The sequence below is a fragment of the Anabas testudineus genome, chromosome 19 (genome assembly GCF_900324465.2).
Source record: "Anabas testudineus chromosome 19, fAnaTes1.2, whole genome shotgun sequence".
NCBI classification, from domain to species: Eukaryota; Metazoa; Chordata; class Actinopteri; order Anabantiformes; family Anabantidae; genus Anabas; species Anabas testudineus.
In genome coordinates, this window is record NC_046628.1 from 11,444,571 (window position 1) to 11,466,050 (window position 21,480).

A 21,480-nucleotide genomic window follows, 5' to 3' on the forward strand; every position below is an offset into this window, starting at 1 on the left:
CAATCTTTTCTTAAACATATTACTACTCAAATCTGAGCAAGACATGTGTGCAATAAGGCCATAAACCTTTATTCCTTCATTTGAAGTAGTCAAGCGCCAAAAAGGTTGTTTAGTATGGTCCTGTGATCTGCTTGGTGCTTCTCTGATGTCTTTTATGTCGCGATTTAACCTCCTTTTAGAGGTTATTGCATCACTCGCCAACACACCCCCAAATCTGATCTCCTTCTCATCTGGATTGTCCCCTGACACATCTGCTCTTCTGTGAGCCTTCTTCTTCTCCATCAGATAAACAAGATAAGACTCATATCCTTAAGAAATAAATTATTCAAAGGCAAAAATGATATCAAGATTATGTATGTAGCTTCAGAACTGGCAACATGCTAAATGTGGATTCTACATTGAGCTTGTTTACCATAATTACACTACTCTATATCATTAAGATGCGTCAAACTTCCGCCTCAATGAGGGCTGTGATTGGAGAGTTTAAACAGCTTTAACAATGTAAGGAGTTATATAACAACTAAACTAGTTTCTTTTTCCTGCAGGGACAAAACTAGTTGCAGTGTTTTAGGGATTATATAAAGTCTTGAAACCATTGCATTAGATTATTACTGGAGACTGCTACATGCTCAATACGTGAAACGCATACTGTTGTGCACTGAAAAGAATAAGTAGACATGTTATTTTCTGTGTTTATGTTGCATGTCTTTAAAGTGTCTTGAGCGGAACATAAATAAATGGAACCGGTTGGACAAGTTTCAGTCTCTCATTTTGTCAAATATCAGAGGATGAATCTCGGGCTGGAGCTTTGCAGGAAGGATAGTGATATCTGCTGCTACAGATAGATCTCATTATGTGTTGTTCATCTAATCCTTGGGTTTGTAATTTGCTTATATGCACTCATGAAGTTTAAAGCGGGATTATGTCCCTGGCAACCAAATGTCACTTAACTGCAGATTCCCCATTGGATGACTAGAGAAAATCCACCACAAAATCAACAATTTAGTCAACACTTACTTTTACTGATTGTCTGTAAGACAGTATTAAAATTGGAACATGAATAATGGTTAAACATGTACTAACCACTATAGCTTTTACTCTTCATTTTTGTAGACTTCTTTGAAATACTGTAAATATATATATATATACCTAAAACATAATTTAATGACAATACTAATAAAGATGAAATCCAAAACACTATTAAATTCATTTAAGAGATTTTAGTCATAGTGTCTTTCCGTTGAGCGAATCACTCGAAATTCAAATCATAATCTTTTAATTTGTAAGTCACGAAAAGAAGCGAAAGGCTGTGATGGGCCAGGAGATAATGAAAGGCTGACCTTCACAGCTCCCATCTCCCACTAGGACTGATGACGTGGACAGATGGTATTGATTGACACCACTCCCCTATGCACGTGCCTGACATCTCCAACAAGACAGTGTATTTCTGTGTGTGTATGAGAGTATGTGTAGTTGTTATCAAGTTCCAGAGAGCATGCAGCATCTTGCCATCACATCCACATGTTAATAATTAAAGCACTTTGTCTAAAAATCAGGATCAGGAAAGCGTGTTGTGTCTATAAAAGTAAAAGTGAGCCACGTGCGAGGCCTCTCTGATTTCCTTTTGACCTATATCTTTCAGGAGCCATCACAGCAAACAGTCCCCACTAGAGAGAACATATACAAATACCAACATCAAATATTCATCCCTCTTTGTCCTCAGGCTGGTGGGAGCTTTAAATTCAGAGCGAAAACAAAAAATTGTGAAGTAAGAAAGGTGTGAGAAGTGAGGCACAGTGAAGTCATTTGTCTCCCAATCATAATCCCTCTGAGGCTGCACTTTGAGGCCAGTGAGCACAACAGAAAGGAGACTTTAGGACATACGTGTTTCCAATATGGACACTATTTATAGCCTGGAGCAAAGCTCTCTGTGTGCAATATCACTTGAGCTGCAAAGCAACCCCCCCTCAAACTATACAGCGAAATACACGCACACATGTAAGCCACATTACTCACACTTTTTAACAAAACGTGCAGCTCACCATGCTCTAGAGAGGGAGGGGTGTTGTAATACAGATCAAGGTGGTGAAAAGCAGGCTGGCTTTGAAATGCAAATTACTCACTGTGCCTCAGAGCACAAAATCCACAGTCTGTGTTTCATGCAAAACACATGATGTCATTTTAGAAAGACAATCCAGATATGCCAAAATGTTTTTATTGAAATAAGAAGTGGCCATTAGTTTGTCTCAGGAGACAGTGGAGCTATCAAATTAAAAAGACATTCATTGAACTTCAATCATTACCATGTCACAAGGATGGCTGCAAAGTAGAAATTGCACCAGATATTCAGAATAAAGCCAAACTCTTTATTTAACAAAAGGAAAAAAATCCCCTATAAATGAGAGATGGCATTTTACATGAACCAAGAGCCCTCTGCTGGTGAAACAACAGACAAACCCGTGAAAGGATACTACAAAAGAAATGTAAACAAAATAATGAGCCCCAAACAATATAAAGGATTGAATCCCTCTTACCATAAACGTATGACAAAAAAATGTTTGCATCACTAATCATGCACACTAACTCTGACCAAAACAGATGCCTTGACAAAAGGCACAAAATGACGTATTTACGCTTTGGCTTTTTAACATTCTGTAAAAGGCAACATTATTGGCATATGTTGAACTATGATTGCAAAGTTCACAACTGAAACAGTGGAGTTTTGCAAAGCTGATATAATGATTATAAAGTGAAAGACTAATTTGCATAGACTTTAAAGCAGAAGTAAAAGTTCGATTATCTAAAACGCACTTCAAAGATGGTGATGTCTTGCAGACTAATTTCTTCCATTCAGAAGTTAGCTGCAAATTAATTTTATTGACCAGTTAAACCAGTATCATGAAAGTCAATAGTCAAGAGTATAATAGTCATATCATAACTTTAAGTTATATCTAATTATATCTAATTTTGCCCTAGTAACACTGAATAATATATTTATAAAGTACTACACTAAATGGTTGTAATAATCTAAAATATTGTTCCTCCAAATATGATCTTCTTTAATGATTAGAACTAACTTAGACTTGTAATTTCTGCATTTTAGGTACTTGTATAATATAGTTCAGTCAAGTTCTATAGTACAGTTAGTTTTGAATTGAGTGTGTATATATATATATATATGGAAACCATACAGTAGCAAAAGAAATCATAATTAAAGAAGAAAAAATTACAATTTAATATTGATTTACTGTTGTCATAGGAAAACTAACATCACTGGCATGCATCAGAGGTGATAGAAAGTATGATAACATTGTTTCAGTGTGGTCATATCTTCTATATGAGAGATTGTCTTCTTTTTCTTTTAGTCGCTACCTCCACAGAGCTTCACCAGCAGCTTCTTGTAATCTCCGGACGTATCACCCTGAGAAATGTGCAAAATTTTAATCACACTAAAAAGGAAACACAGCTGAAACTGTGATTGTGACGATAGCATGATTAGTTGGACTTACAGAGATGTCAGTATACAGTGACTTTCCATAGGCCTTCAGATACTCCTGTCTGATGTCCAACATATCTACCTCAGAGCGGGACACCATGATTCGGATCAGGGTCCTGTCTTTGGTGCCTGCACCCTGTCAACACACCAAACATGATTTATTTCTTCTCCTCAGGACCTCCACAACAGCATCACTGATAATTAGAATAAAATGTGATCATTAACAGCAGCTCTACCTTCATGGCCTTGTGGAGCCTTTCTGCAAAGTAAGCAGGAGTGTTCTTGATGCATTTCACTAGGAAATAAGAACAGATATTATTGTTAGTCAATGCAGACAAGTTTTAATCAATCAATATATATATTAAAATGACTCTTCTGGTTTAGGTTCATAGAAAAAGCACAAAGAACATACCCACAGCCACCATGCCATCCTCCAAATGGCCTGACATTTCCCTGCAGATACTCTTCTCAATTTCCTTCCCACACATCTGCTGATACTCATGGAAGACTAACAAAAAAAACAAACAAAAAAAACAAAATCAAAACTGACATGCAAATACATACGTGCCAAAAGTTCAACAATTGATGGTGGTGGAAAAAACATTTGGGGAACTTCATTAGATGAAGAAGGTAAAATAATGCCACAATGTCGAAATAACAAACCTGCTCGAAGGTGAGGCTTGCTGCGAGCACAGAGGATGGCATTAAACTGAGACTCATCTGTTCCAACTTTATTTTCTCCAGCAGCATACAATTTCTGTTATCGGCAATCATAAACACAAGAACATTGTCAGAAGTGCTAATTACTCTCTGACTGAGAACAATAAAACCAACTCTACACCAGTACCTGAGCATCCTGTTTGGCCAGTGAGATGTCAACAGTCTCTCTTTCATCACGATTTCCCTAGATTGAGTTAAACATGTTTAGGTTACCGACTGCATGGGTGGAGTATACTGGCACAGTCATGGCCTGAGTGTGAGAGCTCATTATAAATCAAACTTATAACGTGGAGTCAGTACCTGACTGAGGGAGACCAGGAGTCTACGGAAGTGGCCTGAGGTGTCACTGATGATCGCGTCCTCCAGCTTCTTCCCATACTCTGGAAGGAAGGTGCAGCTTTTTTCAGGGAAATACATTCATTTTCATAATGTTTGCATTTTGGTCAGACACCACTTTACACAGTCCCTTTAGGAACAGCAAACAAAAGGCTTGTCACAGTGCATAAGAAGGTTTTCAGATACTTTCACCTGATAAGTTATTACAACACTTACATTTTAAAGGTAAATATAATGTGATATATTATTTTTATTTATCTCAGATCTAATCAATATGATACTTAAGTAATATGGTCATGATTTAAAAATATAGAAGGTGGGTTTAAGACACTGAACATTTATTAAATTTGGATGGTTATGCTCAAAACCTGTAACAATAACCACAATATTAGATCTAAACAGCACAAGAACACAAGTTACTTATTAGTTTCATTATTCTCTGACTCCCTGTTACAGGGCTCGGTGCAAAAGTAGGAATAAATGTGAACTCACCAGCTTTGTAGATTCTGTTGATTTCCTGAATTTCTGCATTGGAGCGTGATGACAGAATCTCAATCAGACAAGCCTCATCTGTTCCTGCACCCTGAGGAAATAAAGAGAAGACAAACTCAACTCAAAGACAAACATGTTTTTAACTTCACTGGTCATCAGCCATGATCCAGGTCTAATTTCCTTTGGCCTGCATTTGCATTTAGAGTTGTTTTTCCCTACACTTATTTTCCTATTAAATGATTGCACAATGCAGTTCGGACTTCATAACCACAATGGAGGCATCTGGTGAAGCAATAGCTCAAGCTTCCAACCTTTATAGCCTCCCGGAGTTCAGATGCATCAAAGTGTGAAGGGCTCATCATCATTGCAAGAACCAGGTTCTCAAAGTTTCCGGTGAGCTCAGACTTCAGATCACGGATCAAATCCTAAGAGCAAAATAAATCAAAACAAAAACACTTGAGGTTATTTATAACTCAAACATAATAACAACGTTAAACAAACTATGAACTATATTAGAAACACACCTTTCCATAAGTAGTTTTGTAGGCAGCTACCATTGGAACCCTCTGCCTGTTTGAACGATTCCCCAGCAGTTCAATAATAGCGTTTTCATCAGTGCCTGTTCAATGTTCATTTTGAGATTAGATCTTCATGTATAAAAAGGAAATTTTAAAAATTAAAGAACTTTTTCATCAAATTACTGACCGAAACCCTTCATAGCCTTTCGAAGAACTTCAACATCCTTCAGAGGATCAGCCCCTGGGAAGTCTTTAATAGAACCCCTGTATCCTCGCTGTACATGTAAAGAAGAAATAAAAAACATTAGAAGATAAAGTACAACACACAGTTACACCTGGTGTTTCATCTGTGCACCCTGGAAACTGTTTCAGAGAAGACCTATTATGAAGACTAATTCTTACAGACATGGCAGGTGCCTGAGGGTTGGATGGAACTCCACCTCCATATGCAGGCATTGAGGGGTTAGTCGCAGGGGCTCCAGGGTAATTTGGCATGGGTTGGCCTGGGGTGGGGCCTCCTGGGTATCCCTGCTGAGCTCCAGGCTGCAAACAAAGGATAGTTTTGAGTGCTGAGTACATAGTGACAAACTTCATTCAGAGCAAGTAAAGTCCCAGTAAAGGGGCCAGTGAACATAAGGTGAGCAAAAAGGAGCTAAATGTTATGTACCGTGCCATAGCCACCTGGTGCTGCACCCCAGCCTCCACCTGCAAAGAAAATACTGTCATTCAAAATCAAATTCATTCAAAAAAAAAAAAAAGGACAAATATGTGAAATGTGTTTTCCATTTTTGTAAATCCTCATCACCTCATTACACATCATGCCTCACCTCCTTGAGGATACCCTCCCGCTCCAGGCTGTTGATATCCTCCCGCTCCAGGCTGTTGATATCCTCCTGCTCCCGGTTGTGGATATCCTCCTGCTCCCGGTTGTGGATATCCTCCTGCTCCAGGCTGTGGATATCCTCCTGCCTGAGGAGGGAAGCCTCCACCTTGGGCAGGATAGCCACCAGCCTGGGGAGGGTAGCCCCCTGCTGCTGGAGGGTAGCCACCAGCCGGGGGTGGGTATCCACCAGGCTGTTGGGGGTAGCCTCCTGGTCCGGGAGGGTAGCCACCTGCTTGGGGTGGATAGCCACCAGCTTGGGGTGGATATGCCCCTGGTTGAGGTGGGTAGCCACCACCCTGAGGTGGGTATCCACCGGATTGTGGAGGGTATCCTGGGTAGCTCATCTTCAGAACCTGGAAGTGACATGAAGTTGTTGACTGTTACTGTGATGTACATTTGAGAGCCCTCCATGTCCAGGAACTATAAAGGTGTAACTTGGTAACTTGGTTAAATCATGACTGTGTGCAACACTCAGTCGGACTAGTAGAACAGGTAGTCACCAACCCAAAGGTGCAAAATAATAGAATATAAAAACTAAACTAAACAAACCTTAATTGTATCTTATATTATTTATAGCCTATGGAATAAAGATAAGATAATAAAGACAAGTTCCAACCTGCTTCATAACCTGCTCCACCTTTCGACTCAGTAATCTATAGTGCCACCCCTGAACGTATGGAGTAACCTACTTCAAGTATTTCAGGTTTTTCTGGTACTGGGCGTTACACGCCCTTCAGCGAACACACTCCAGGGGCTACAGAGTGACAGCCAGGAACGAGTGAGAAGTGTGTGGGAGTGAAAAAAGCACTAAAGTGAACATTTCAGGACTGTAGATGTGCTTTGTTTACATGGACACAAGAAACTAAGTAACAGGTAAAATCATACAAGCTGCTCTGCAAGTCAAGTTCTGGACTTATGTGGTTATTCACAGTAAAACAATTCACGTATAAAAAAAGAGAGATCTATCCAGGGTAAAGTTTAGATTGAATGATTCTGAACTCAAACATGCATGACTGGGTTAATAACACGCTCTTGTTGAAGGGCGTTGGATCATTTGTATTCCCTTGAAGCCAGCGGTGAGGCTTTTAAGTGTTACCGGAAATATTGCAACTTCGGCCAAACACAATTGCAAAACACATACTGGGATATCTGTGAGAGTGCTGACAAAAAGAACCATTACAGAAACGATGTGAATCGGTTTGATGAACGGGTTAGTCCTTTCTTAGCATTTGCATTTTTTTTATAAGAATAATTTAACAGTACAGCACTGATTGCTCCTGTTGTTCTGTGCGCTATTCTAACTTCTTGGCACGGTAAATGACGAGGACGTGCATAGTCACACCCCCATGCACGGACTTACTGGAAAGCACCAAAGCTCCTAATCCGCTAGAGTAGCCTATATCACAGGCCTGCTGTTTCTCACCAACCACCCAAGTAGCATCCGAGCTAAGACTTACAGCAGGCTGCGCTTTCTGTGATCTGGGTACAGTAACGAGGCGTCATCCGTTGATTACGCACCGCCTTTGATTTCCAGGAGTTTGGAGCGACGCTGCGCTCCCTCAACGTTACATAACTCTCTTATTTTAGCTTGTAGCGTCCAACACAAACACACAGCACAGCACAGCACAGCGGAGCACTAAGGCCTTCATGAACAGAGAAAGTTAAAGCTACATGTGTGTGTGTGCCATTTGGAGACTTTTAAAATGGAGAAAGTTCCGTGTTTGTTTCGGTTGAGTCACCGCTCAGCGGCTGTTTCATTAAGCTCAGGCCAATTTCCTGCACGCCACGCAACGCGGGGGCCAAAAAGGCAACGACGTCGACTCACGCAACGCGGATTGTTTTAACGATTTTCGTGCGTATTCATAATCCAAAGCGAGAATATTAAAGCAACTTACTTGACAGACTGGGACTTCAGATCCAGGAAGAGGCGAGAGGCGCAGCGGGCGGCGCAGGGACAGGGAGCAGCCTGGTTGTGGGTGGTGTCCTCCTCGTATTGTTTCCGTCCTGCAGTAATAACCTTTGCTCTCTCTCTTATTAACACACACATTCAGAGAAGAGAGAGCAGCCTGATCGTGACTCATCCGCCTGCCGTGGCTCATTCTTGCCAGAGGGGACACTCAAATGTTGTCTGCGTGTAATTACATTTGTTGTGTAAGATCTCGAGTCTGTGGATTTGATTAGTAAAAATGTTTTGTGCAGCTTTTGTGAAAACAAAAAGGTGCATGAGTTTCTGCATGAGGATTTGCAACAAGTAGAAGTAAACCCTCCTTAAAGCACAGTCTATGAAGTCTGAACCTGAAAACAGCGTCATGGGTCCAGTTGGTTGGAGAAAACAACAGATCAGTTGTATAAACTCCAGAACTGTATACAGAAAACATGCTGTGTTTCTGCTCTAACCTTTGTTGAGCACCTTTGTTTTGTGTGAGTCTATGGAGTAAGAGTATAGAAGTAAAGACTGCTTCCTAAAGCCCTTTCAGTGGCAGTGATGGGGGCCAGCATCCAAAAAGTGTATTCAGATGTGCATCTAAACCTACTGTCTGAGTTTATTACATCAGGAGGACATCAAAAGTCTTTTTAGGATAAGCATAGTATCTTTGTGTTGCAGTGGAAACAGAAACCAAAAAGATAAATCTGTGCTAAAAAGGCAGCATCTCTACAAGACATCACTTCAATGTGTTTAATACGGTTTGCACTCAGGGAGGAGTGTGGCCCTCATCACATAATAAGAAATCTAAACTAAGAGAAAAATAAACAAAACAAAACAAAACAGAAATATGTATGAATAACATTAGATGTTGGTGACTTAACAAAAACACAGTTATTATTTATTTGTTGAAAACAACCAAAACTATAAATTAAAGTTTTCTATTGCAAAAATATAGTTTACACCAGTTTTATTAGAGTCCAGTGCAAACAACAACACTAGATGGCAGCAGAATACTTGAGCAGCGCAGGACAGAGACTACCCACAGCCATCACTTCAGTTAACATATAATAATACTGAGTGTAGATGATCATATTCATAAAAAGTCAGCAGACAGAACAAACACACTCATGTTGGACCTCCTGTGTGCTGTGACACAGCGGTCCTGATTGGAGCGCCACTTACACATCGCCCCTGCATTCAGGCATTTGCTCTTCATGCTCCAAGTGTGCCCACCCCCACTGACTGCTGTCCCGTTACTGGGGTCCTTCAGGACTCCCCGTGTGCGCACAAGGGTCGCACCCATCCAGCCGGAGTCGTAGGGGAATGCCTGAAAGAAGCTGGATTATCCAGAGTATCCAGTGCTTTTCCAAGAGGCGCAGTGCTCCAAAGCCAATATGATGTCTGCTATAGAGGCTGCTACTCCCGTGTACCAGCCTGCACAGCTGCTCAGCTGGGTCTACATGTCTTTGCAAGACAGACAGAGCAGCGCCTTTGACGAGTTCAGAGCCGAGTCGGACGCTTCTCCTCAGGTCATGAACAGCTCCAAGCGCAGCGCAGCAGATCTGAGCTCCAACTATCTCAACAAGTTCTTCCATCTGAGGAGTGAGGTAGAGTTCATGTTCCGCTGTCATGATGATTAACACTCTGCATGGTTGCTTGCAGGTTTACGACATTCAGTCTCATGCACAGATTCATCTTTTTTAACGCTGCATGTCTTAAATATCTCCCTCAAGGAGCTCATGAATATTATTCTATTGCACATGTTTGACTTCTTTTGGTTGCCCATGCTGTTAACCTCACCTGCATGCCTTCACTAGGTCGCACCGTGGTGAGTGGGTTGGATATGAATATGTGTTTTGTGCCCACGTATAGTGCCTGAGTGTGTTCAGACTGTTCTGGTGTCAGTGTGCAGGTGGTGGGGGAATGGCACGTTGAGAAAGGCCTCTCACAAGGTTTTATAAATGTTAGAGCTCACTGTGGCCGGGGCTGTATACAGTGTTTACTCAGCAGGGTTTGTTGTAACTCAATTTAATACTAACCCATATAGGAATTTGGGAAAATATAACATGTAGTCAGTACATAAGTTGTCATTTCTTAACTGAGAAAACCCCTTTTGTTACTTTAAAAATGAAAAAGTTCAAATCATACGCTGCACACATGCAGCACATTACTCACTCCAATGTGCATCTGATCACAATTCTCTTTCTGTGATGTCTTCAGAGTAAGCAGGCAGTGTCTGCAGGCTGCTCTTCATGCTTGCCCTGCGGTGCCATAGTACCCATCTCCTCCAGAGACACAATGATGCTGATTGTACCGTGCCATTAGCACCAGTTGGAAGAATGCATGACAAAGGCATTATTTTGTTCTGGACAAGGAAGTGGACACTATTGGCTCACAGAGTAAATGCAGTAAAGGCAGCACATCTGCAGAAATGAAATAATGTGTCCTACTGTCGGAGGGCCAAACAGGAGAATCAATCAGCGTGATGGACTGGCATACCGGCTGAAATGCCCTTTCATCACGCAGTCATAACAACGTTCTACTGTGTTTAGAACTAAAATGATAAATTGATGAGTCGAAACTACAACAGAAAATTACGCAACAAGGACTCGGATAGTCCATGAAGTAATCAGGAAATCAGTGTTTTTTGCCTCTTTATATAATTGTGATTTCATAAATAATATGAAAATGTTTGGATTTTGACCTTTTTTGACAAACAAGCTGTGTGTGAACATCAACCTCAGCTTTGGGAAACATATTTAAAGTGTCTGACATTTTACATTTTACTCTCTCTTGATTCTCTGAATGCATATCAACCTTTAAAGATACACGGTTCTCTCTCTGTCTTTGTCTGTTTTTCTCTAAGGCCTTGAACAACAATTTCTACAAGAGCTCCTCACCCTACGGGTCCCTCAACAATATCGTTGACGGCTTGAGCTGTCTGGCAGACCATTTCTCAGACCTCTCCCTGTCCCCAGAGACACACAAGCCCAGCAAAAGGCCACCACCCAACTACCTGTGCCACCTTTGCTTCAACAAGGGACACTACATCAAAGACTGCCCTCAGGTGAGCCAGTGATTGATGCTATATGTGAGTCAGGTGCAGATCTGCACAGAATACAGCCTAAACTGGAACAGCTGTTCCATGTGTGGGTCATTTCAGCTGTCTATCAAATGCATCCATCCATTTGTTTTGAAGTGCTGTGTGAAAAATATAAATTCACGCTGTGAATACAGTGAAACGTTCGATCAAATCCTGCTTCATCACAGTTGTAGACATATATTCACCCTCTTTTTTATATTGTGGTATTAAAAACTAGAAAGTCCCAGTTTGAATATTATGTTTAAAGTATTTTTTCAGTGTGAAATAGACTTCTCAGCACATATTTGAGTTAGATGTACCACTGCAAGTTGGTAATGAGCAGCAGATGCCAGATTGGATCTCAGAGCTGGCCTTAATGAAAGATGATAGGTTTCTCCTTGGAACCAGGCATGAGCTCCACTCCAAACACAAAAGAAATATTACCACTGCTTTATGTGCAGCTGCAGATCTCCATTGTTCATGTTCAGAGGGAAATGCCTGACATTTGTTAGGTGTAATGGAAATAATGAAATGACTGATGGGCAGCGTGCGCCCGAGAAAGCAAGGTTTACAAAAAAAAACAAAAAAAAAACAAACAAATTTGAATAGCTGGTAAAGTTTTAGTGGCCAATTATATAATAAAGTGTAACTACTTCTTTTTGTGGAGCCAGCTGAGGATTTACTAGTGTAAAACATGAAACATTCCCTAATAATTTCACTGATAATACATCTATATTTCTTTTTGTCAGTTTTAGTAGGCCCTTTAGTAAGTTTATAAATACTATCATATCCGAAAAGGGAAGTTGTACACAGCTTTTAGACTGTCAAACATCATCATCGGGGGGAGGTGTTACATTTCTTTGTGGCTTGAATACCAGCTGTGTGCACTTAAAGCCATAGTTGGACATTTTGAGAGAAACTTGGTCTCTCGCTGAAAGTAAGATGAGAAGATTGATAGCCTTCACATCTGTATGGTAATTATGCAGCTGGAACCAGCAGCCTGTTCACTCTGTTTAGACTGGAAACAGGCAGAAACAACGAGTTTGGCTCTGTCCTCTGACGCAGCTCGGCTAGTCTGTCCTGTCCTGGCCGTAGAGAGCTTGACCCATATTTTGATCGCTCCGGTGTTGTATTGGAAAAGCACATCACCTCTATCACTTCCAACAAGGAGGAGGCTCAACAGTGAACAAAAGCAGTGGAGGAATGTGAGGAATGAAGAGAAAATAATTAGCAGTGAGCATATAGCTCTTTTTCACATCTGTGCACACCTGCCAAACATTACAAGGTTCATCGGCTCTAGAAATATATCCCCGGGTCTGAAGGGAAGAAGCTTTTAACCACTCACTGTCCACACACACACACTAAACCTCGTCCCTGAGTACATATCAGGTTGAGCCTCTTTGTTTTGCTCATTTATGGCACAGACCAGAGCGTTGCAAATTTACTTGTATAAAAGCTTGTTTTTTTCTATGGAGTGATTTGAAACATGCAACATCTAATCAACTATGAACTTCTTCCTGGACTGTTTGTGGTGGTTTCCCGTAGCTGTTTGTACTTGAGCTGCAGGAATCAAAGTATGTCATAGCCCACACAGAAAGTGTGCGCGGGGCCTTCAGCAGTCCTGCTCTGGGTAGAATGAGGCCCATGTCAACCTTAAAAGTCTTCCTCTTTGATAAAGAAACACTTATGATTTTAAAAAGTAACGTGCCAGTCTATGCATTTTGGTTGTGTTGCCACACAGATGATACTATCCATACTGTGGTCTGCACGTCAATGGTAAACACCCTGTCGACAGCACAGTGGAGAGTTGGGTTACGTGCTTCACCAGGGGGTTAAGACGTCAAAGGATTGCTCAGAGATATTTACGATTCTTCTTTGCAGCCACACCTCTTAAAATGTGAAAAATCTGGAAACCATTTCTGCTGGCTGGCTGTTGCTCGTACTCAGAATTGGAAAGATGATGTCAGATTTTATCACGTCTTGCTTATAGTTCAGGCCCAAAGCGATGATTGCTGAGCTGTGATCGTGACAAAAGGCCTCTTCAATCGAAGCTGAGCCGAATGTTCATCTGAAGCTGGAACTAATGAACAAACTGCTTTTTGTTCTTGTTGGCTGGAATCTGAAGCAGTTGTAGCTCTAGACAACTGAAAGAAATAGCTCTGTTACAGAACGTTTTGCTATCTTATTGTATTGGATTGCAGAAAACTTACTTATTTACTTCAATTTGTTACTTGCTGTAGAATTAGTGGGTTAAGCTGCAAATGATAATTGCGATCATTAAACTACTTGGAATTTCATCCAAACAACTAAACTATGCCAGTTTAACTCAGGGTTACCACATTTGATTAACCCCATGCCAGATAAACAGCTAAACCTGGTTACTGTAAAGAGAATACACAAGTGACAGTGTGCGGACAGTAAATGGGTGTATAGTGGGAATAAATAAATAAGGAGAGCATTGTTTCTCCAAAGGGCCTGTGGAACCAAAGGTCAGGAAGTCAGGCTGTATTGTTCGCACCAGCTTTGCTTGGCTGCAGTCATCGCCGTCTCTCTCGCTGTCTATCTGGATGTGCATGGGACGTTATCAGACACTCATTTAAAGGGCCAGATAGCAGCTGCTCAGAGATGTCTGCACAACAGAACAGAACAGGAAGTGGGTGTATGCCTTTACTGCTGCTGTTTGATTGTATTTAAATGGTAAAGAAAAAGTCGGCTTTGATAATTACTTTTGACAGAGGAACGGACAGCTTATAGAAAGAATAATTTATATTTAGTCATTAAAGGCAAGTTGTCTAAGTTTGACCCATTAAGCTGTTTTAAACATTTTCTTTAACCTGGAGTGACACTGCACAGCTTTCAGTATTTGCCACAAATCTATTTGTTCTTCATTACATTGGAAAAACATCTGAGATTAACTTCAGATCCCCATTTAATAACAACGTGTCTGTGTGCTCAGCTTTCATGTTCCTGCCAAGACATTGACTGATGTGAGATGGATACCACTCTCGTACCCATCTGTTAAATCTGAAGATATAATCAGGACAGGGTCAGCTTAGCTTTGAGCTTAATTACCTCATAGCTGTAGTTTTATATCTTTATGTTTATCAGAAATGTGAGTCATATCTTTGGAATATATCATCACAAAAAAAATATTATTCAGCAGTTTGAGTAGTTAAAGTGCCCGAATGTCGCCATTCACTGTTTTCCAGGTAAAGTGATACCATTAATTCCAACAGCTGAATGTGTAACTGGTGAATGTCAAACAACACTGTCTGATTACTGGAGCTTTGGTCCTTTTGTTTTCTCTGCTGATAAACCTTCCTGTCTGTCCTCACTGTGCTGTCTGTTGCTTTTGGCCGGATCATCTGCAGAGGAGGATGAGTCAGATAGAGGAAACCCTGGAATGTGGGGTAGATTCATTGTTTATCAGCCTCCCTCTGATTAATAGTAGCTGTCATCTGCTCAAAGCTAACGTAGAAGTTGGAAAAGAATGATGGAGGAACGCGGCTCGTGTGGAGGGGTCGTTTGAAGAGCACTTCCATGAACTTTCTTCCTTTGAAGGAAAGAAAAGGGGAAGTTCATCTGTCTGTAGCTTTAAAACATAAACACACACACTTTATTACGTATATATAAAATTAATTGGGAAAGAAAAGCCTCAGTTATGTTAATTTTGCTCCTTGTCTTTCTTGCTCATCATGCACCCTTAAACTTTTCTATGATTCCCATCAACCACCAGTTCCCACTCCACCTATTTACTTAAACTAACCACATACCTTCTGCCAGATGTTTTCTTTCCTTTTCCAGCCTCCATTACCTGTGTTTTAATCCATTACCTGCTCTTTAACCAGCAAACTGATTTGCCAGATCTACAGTATTGTAAGCTTTCACTCTCTCCGTTCATTAGACGTCACGTGACTGCCTGCTTGTTTTTATTTGTGTCCTCCATCTCTTCCTGAAGTGCTCATTTACAGATGCTTGGAAATGCTGTTATCCCTACTGACTGGAAATTAAACATGTGACTGCACAATTGTAGCATCTCATGATTGATGATTGCACATTATGTATGATGCTGACTGTAGCAGTATCAGATACTGATCAAACTCAGTGTTGGCCATGACCGAACAACAGACAGAACAACCTGCCATCCCTAGGTTTACTCACTACTGGCTGGATTTTGCTCAGCTGTATTTAAGCTCAGAGTTGGGAGTATTTTATTGTAGCATATCTTGTTTGTCTGCCAGCCCACCTGCTCTTCTCATTCACTCATTGTTGAAGCATAACGCCAGTTTACAGCTGTACTGTATATGTCATCAACTTAGCCACAGCCAGTACTGGAGCTCGGTGTGACTCTGGATGGGGCAGCGAGTCTATGACTAGATAATCCTCTTTCAACGAAAGCAGCACTGTATGTGAAATAGATGCTGAGAAGTAAAAGGCCTGTGAATCTGTGTGTGGGAGTCACCCTGCCAGTTTAAAGACTCGAGACTCAACTGAACAATGAGACTGAAGGAAGACTGAAAATCTGGAAAATCATGCAGGAAAACAAAACTAATCACTGCCCCTTAAGCCTCCAGTTGCTTGTATGTAATACATATTTATTTTGGACAAGGGGACAATAAATCTGCTCTAAGATGTGCAAGATTTACAGAAAGTTTACCTGGAAGTTTTACAGCTAAATGCTGTTAAATTAATCATTCGTTATCTGGAGGTTTCTATAAGTAATTTGGACCTGATATATTCTGGGAAAGAGGAAGCTCCATTGTGTAAAACAGGACATAAGTTTGCTTTCACTGGCCAGGGAGCACCTCACATCTTGTTTCCTTGAATTGGAGATCTGCGGTTTGCACTTATCATTGTGGCGAAGCTGGTGGAAAAGCTGCATTTAAACCTCTGTTAAAGGCAGGAATGCTGAGTTCAGCACAATTGACACAGTGAGAAACGAGCATGTCGGTAGAGTTCCCAGCTTCAGATAAGTTAACTGTCATAATCTGTACAGCAGAGAGTCTGTCGAAGTCATGCTCCAGAAACGGATACAGAATTTAATAGAGAAAGAATTTTGTTTAAGTTTTTTACACTTGCACTTGCTCGTTCCACCTTCGTTAGACATCATCATTATGTTCAGTTACGCCTGTTGTTTGTGTCACCACAGTTTATCAAATGAATGGTTGTATTCTGACAGCTTTTTGAATCCAAATGTATCATCATGTGTTTGAAAACATAACGTTTGAGGTCAGCACTTCTTTTCAGGGAAGTAGAGAAGTTATCCATGTATTGTTTTAAACCCTCCTTGAGACAATTGATTTCATAGTATAATAAAAAAGAATCACCCCTGGACACTCTGGACAATGTGATGTTTTGCTTTGGTAACAGCTGGACGTCTTCCCAATGCTGTTTGATAGAAATAAAGTGCTGTGGGTTTGTTAGTGTGGAGTAATTGACCACATGGTGTCAGGATGGATGTCTCGTGGGGGTACGGAGGTGGGGGAGAGAGGGAATGAGCAAAGGAGAAAGGAGAAGGAGTGGGGGGGGGTGAGGATTTTGGTAGTTCATTGTTTATCCTGATGATTTCCAGATGATGGCAGAGGGAGGCAGCCAACCTCCTAGGCCTCCCCCACAAGGCTTCAAGGATCTGGACCAAGCTTATCTGCTATAGCGTGAAAATCTGGCTTTACATCACTTCGTGCACTCTGGGGCTGATTTAGAATAGACAAGTTAACTTATGGATTTTGTGCACAATGTGCTGTAATGCTAGGTGTGTTAAAACAAAACAAACAAAAAATATTTCTGCATATACTGTATATAGACTTTCAATTAAATATGAACAATGGGTTTTATGAGAAATGTGCAGTTTGGACCTATTTACCACTGTGTGATAAGGAACAAGAATATATTTCTATGAAATTTGGGAATGGTATTTATGATCCCTGGATGATGAATCCTAATAACTTTGATGATCTCCCTGACTTTCCCTCTCTCTCATGCTGTTATTCTGTGTGGTCTCTGCCTCCAGCTGTTGAATGTAGAATGGCATAAAATTAAATACAGATATTCACCTCAGGATGAATTCACATAACTTTGGTAATTCCTTAACCTTTAAGTAACATCATCAACAATTTGATTTCTAGTGCTCTGCAATGACCTGAGTGTAGTAACTATATACTGTAATTTGACACAAATATGAATCTCTGTGATATTGCCCAGTCCTGCATTATCGTATATGTATGAGTTGGAAAATTTCTAATAATATTTTCAACAGTGTTTTATTAATATATATTTAAAAATACATTTTAAATGTGTGTTAAATAAACTGGTCATATCATGCAGGAGTGTGATTTTGATTTTGTGATTTGATGGGACCAGTGGAAAGTCCAGAGTGTGCTGTGCCCTTTGCTGCCCTGTGGGCGCCAGACTTTAGGTAGAATTTGTTTTGCTTGTTCTGCAGAGTGAAAGCTGTTTCCTCCCTCAGGAAGATGCTGCTCTGTCTGCTCTCCCTGTTGGCGCTTGAAAAAGAAGGCTGTCATCAAAAGTGACCTCCCACGGTGCCCTGTGGTGGCTCGAAATGCCTCACAGTGGCCTTAACGGTTACAGGCTTGTTTGTTGGAATCTTAAACATGTTTTTTTTTTCTTTAAAGATGTAGTCCTAGAAAAGAATAAATGATCTGTTAGAAGTTTTCAACCTGACATGTGTTCCTGCAGTGAAATCAAAACAATATTCTTATGTGAACTCCTCTGGTGGTGCAGATTCAGACTTGCCCTACTTTTCAGCAGAGGTGCGTTTAATTGAAACCAGTCAAGATGATTTCTTCGTGATGGCTTTAAGATTTTGTCATGTTATACAAGTGCAGAGTTCATCTGGGTTTTATTTCCTCCCTGCTAAAATCTCTGTGTCCTGATTGGTGCGTTGGGGCCAGTTTGGAGAGATGACTGAGAGCCTGAGGTATTTGTCCTATAGCAGGGAGGCCTCTCCCATTGGTCCCCCCACAGGCCAGGGCCTCCTTTATGGTCCCCTGGGAACACAGCTGGAGAGAGAGAGTTCATTTCTTTTTTTTTTTCCTCCACATGTTTATTGAAAGTTTCAACTTCAATAATGCACACAGTGAAACACAAGAATACATTTAGACACACACAGTACACACATGAAAGAAGAAGAAAATAAGATGCTTGGTGATAAGAAAATCACTTCTATAAGATGGATCCAGCGCCTCTATCCAGACAGCGTGGATAATGGGGCAATGAAGTAAAGGGCCTATCGATGTTCCACATTTAATAGACAGTTCTAGACTACAAGGATGAAATTGATTTACCAAGAATGGAGTTGTGCACATTCTCATTATCCATTTAAACCGGAGCAGTCTGAAATGAGTATTTATGGATTGTGTTGAAGTGTTTAAACATTTGAACAGAGCTCTTGCCTGGGCCTCTTTGGCGATCACGTCTTTAATATCCTCACTCCATGCAGGCTTTTATTAACAGATTAGTCAGCAGGATTTTCCACAGTCAATTTATAGAACTGTGAAATTGAATATCATTCTATGAGGACTCGATCGCAAAATCATTTATCAATGTCAGCCAGGGTTTAATCTCTCTCTGATCTTAATTTTCAAATTTTCAAAAAATACTGAAGCCTCTTCATTGTTGTTCGCTGCAGCTAATGTTGGCCCTGCTGCTGGAAACATCTGCACAGCTGTGACTGATGTCCTGGGGAAGCACAGATACTATTCCACTTCCATTTAATTCTACTAGCACCAGGGAATTGCATCCATACTCGGAACAGTTGTACTATTCATCACCTTTTGCTGATTATGTTTTCAACATGTTTAATTCGAGTTGCTTTCTGCTTCCGCACAGGCTCGACCTAAAGGTGAAGGCCTGACCCCGTACCAGGGAAAGAAGAGGTGTTTCGGTGAATATAAATGCCCAAAATGCAAGAGGAAGTGGATGAGCGGGAACTCCTGGGCCAACATGGGACAAGAATGTATCAAGTGCCACATCAATGTCTACCCTCATAAGCAGGTACAGCACAGAATGACAGAATAAATGTTCTTATCTGTGAATTTTAATAGTGTCTCCTAACATTTAATGTTTTTAATACTTTATGTAGCTGCTGGTTGATGTTTTGCTGCATAATTAAATGACTACCATATGTTTGATTTTACTGTAGTTGTGCTTGTTGCTCAGTCTGAGACCAGTGTCATAGCTGGAATTGTAAAGTCCACAGTCCCCACTGGCATAAAAAGAAATCTGTTGAGTCTGATTGGCTCAGATTGTGTGTTTTAATTAATTCTCCACACTTCCAGAAACTACATTTTAACAACAGAAGTATCAGTGGCGCCAACAGCTACGTCTGTTCCAACTAATTCCAATTATTTTTCCCAGCGTCCTCTGGAGAAACCAGATGGGTTAGATGTGTCCGACCAGAGCAAAGAGCACCCCCAACACTTGTGTGAAAAATGCAAAGTCCTGGGCTACTACTGTCGCCGTGTGCAATAACACCCTCGTTATAAAAGAGGAAGGGTTATATTTTAATTTCTAAAAAAAAAAAAAAACCTGATAATAAACTTTTTTCACCTGTAATGCATCTAATGGTTGATTGTTATGACATATTCTCTCTGACGCTGTGACCCTCAGTGTAAGAAGCTGATTGTGGTGGAAATTTTCTGCAGTATTTCTCCGCAGAGACGAGTGCTATGGCTGTGCTGCGTTCTAGCGAGTCACTCAAAATTATCACCATGTGAATATTCATGTGAAGTCCTAACTATGAACAAAGAATCTTACCAACTGTGAATTAAGAAACTTTAGCTCTGTGTTTCCAGATGAAGATTCTCTTTTACATGTTTGTATATTCCACAAATAACTTAAATGTTTTCTGTATAAAATATGCAACAAGTCTTTACTAAGAAGAATGTGCAGTATTAATGCGTCTTTGCATTGTGGTCTGTATTATCAGTACTGGAGGGTACATAATGTTTTGAATATATTTTTAAGACATTTCTGTTGTTAATTATTATACCTTGTGAAGGAATATATTATGTTAGCCAACTAACATATATTCATTATATGCTACGTGCCTACATTTTGTTGTGAAAACACTTTTCAGGTAGTTCACTATTCCAAAGTTTTACAAAACTGTAAACCAATGCAATATAGTAGAAAGTTGTAGAAATTACAGCACAGTTCTATTTTGACACTCAGTGCTAAGAGACTCACCAAAGTGCTTTTTTTTATGGTTCATAGGTTGTGAGGTCTCATATGTAACATGAGACAAAAAAGGAAAAGAAATCTGCATGAAAGTCAACGATCGTGAGGGATTAAGTGAGAAGTTACATGTGCATGTTGCTTTAAACACTGAGGATGAATGAATATGGAACCCTATGCCTTTACGGCTTACAATGTGTAAAACACCATTTAATGTGCCTTAATTTGAATAACCCATGAGATGGATCTGTTACAATGTTTTTGTATTAAAATGTATTTAAACACGTTATTAAGTATGTTCTTTTCCCTTTTCCTCCGTTTTCGTTACCTTGGAACAACATGAGCGTGCTTTGTAATGTGGCCGTATGGATTTTGGGGCTGACAAAGTCCACGCAGAGCTGACGTGAACTAATCCAGATGTTGCACATTTTTATCTGCCCACAATAAACAATCGAATCTGGATCCAACTTAATGTTTTTTTTGAACATCTGGTAAAATTTACTTAACAGATTTGGCTTCATCACCTTCCTACAATGTACATCAACAATGGCAGAAATCTCAATACACCGCGATACATAACAACCCAACCCCCAGGAAGAAACATTGCCTGTGCTGAAGCAACTACCTCTGACTTCGTAGGCCTTAATTCTTCAGAATAGGCTTCAGCAGAATAAGATCATTAGTCAGCTGCTGATGAGGAAAACATAAGGAGGTGGGAAGAACGACAAAACGCTGATCTCATTACTCAGTAAATCGGCACACCTTCCATACAAACTGCTTTTCTTAAGGCAGCTGTTTAAGTACAAAACTTCCCCTTTGGGGTTTCTCGCT

The 21,480-nt window shown here is 40.4% G+C and overlaps 2 protein-coding genes across 2 annotated transcripts; one reads left to right on the forward strand and one right to left on the reverse strand.

Annotated features, from left to right (window-relative positions):
• Positions 1–2,199: 2,199 nt before the first annotated feature.
• LOC113156379 (annexin A4-like) lies at positions 2,200–8,491 on the reverse strand. The gene is made up of 15 exons (XM_026351484.1): positions 8,341–8,491; positions 6,390–6,798; positions 6,230–6,267; positions 5,965–6,105; positions 5,750–5,837; positions 5,569–5,663; positions 5,356–5,469; positions 5,045–5,135; positions 4,517–4,596; positions 4,344–4,400; positions 4,160–4,253; positions 3,909–4,004; positions 3,733–3,791; positions 3,510–3,632; positions 2,200–3,421 (listed from the first exon to the last, which is right to left on the reverse strand). The coding sequence occupies exons 2-15, from the start codon at positions 6,787–6,789 to the stop codon at positions 3,362–3,364; spliced, it is 1,536 nt and encodes a 511-aa protein (XP_026207269.1). The 5' UTR covers positions 6,790–6,798; positions 8,341–8,491; the 3' UTR covers positions 2,200–3,361.
• A 914-nt stretch (positions 8,492–9,405) lies between these two features.
• LOC113156056 (zinc finger CCHC domain-containing protein 24-like) lies at positions 9,406–21,433 on the forward strand. Its single transcript, XM_026350890.1, has 4 exons — positions 9,406–9,979; positions 11,239–11,439; positions 19,303–19,467; positions 19,831–21,433. Exons 1-4 carry the CDS (start codon positions 9,767–9,769, stop codon positions 19,942–19,944), a joined length of 693 nt encoding a protein of 230 aa, XP_026206675.1. The 5' UTR covers positions 9,406–9,766; the 3' UTR covers positions 19,945–21,433.
• Positions 21,434–21,480: the final 47 nt, after the last annotated feature.

Bases quoted from the DNA above. Each gene is read 5' to 3' on its own strand.
- LOC113156379 (XM_026351484.1), bottom strand. From the start codon at position 6,789: ATGAGCTACCCAGGATACCCTCCACAATCCGGTGGATACCCACCTCAG. The intron at 6,268-6,389 runs GTGAGGCATGAT...TTTTCTTTGCAG, and splicing joins GGGAGGGTATCCTCAAGGAG to GTGGAGGCTGGGGTGCAGCA. The intron at 5,838-5,964 runs GTAAGAATTAGT...TTACATGTACAG, and splicing joins CTCAGGCACCTGCCATGTCT to CGAGGATACAGGGGTTCTAT.
- LOC113156056 (XM_026350890.1), top strand. From the start codon at position 9,767: ATGATGTCTGCTATAGAGGCTGCTACTCCCGTGTACCAGCCTGCACAG. The intron at 9,980-11,238 runs GTAGAGTTCATG...TTTTTCTCTAAG, and splicing joins TCTTCCATCTGAGGAGTGAG to GCCTTGAACAACAATTTCTA. The intron at 11,440-19,302 runs GTGAGCCAGTGA...GCTTCCGCACAG, and splicing joins ACATCAAAGACTGCCCTCAG to GCTCGACCTAAAGGTGAAGG.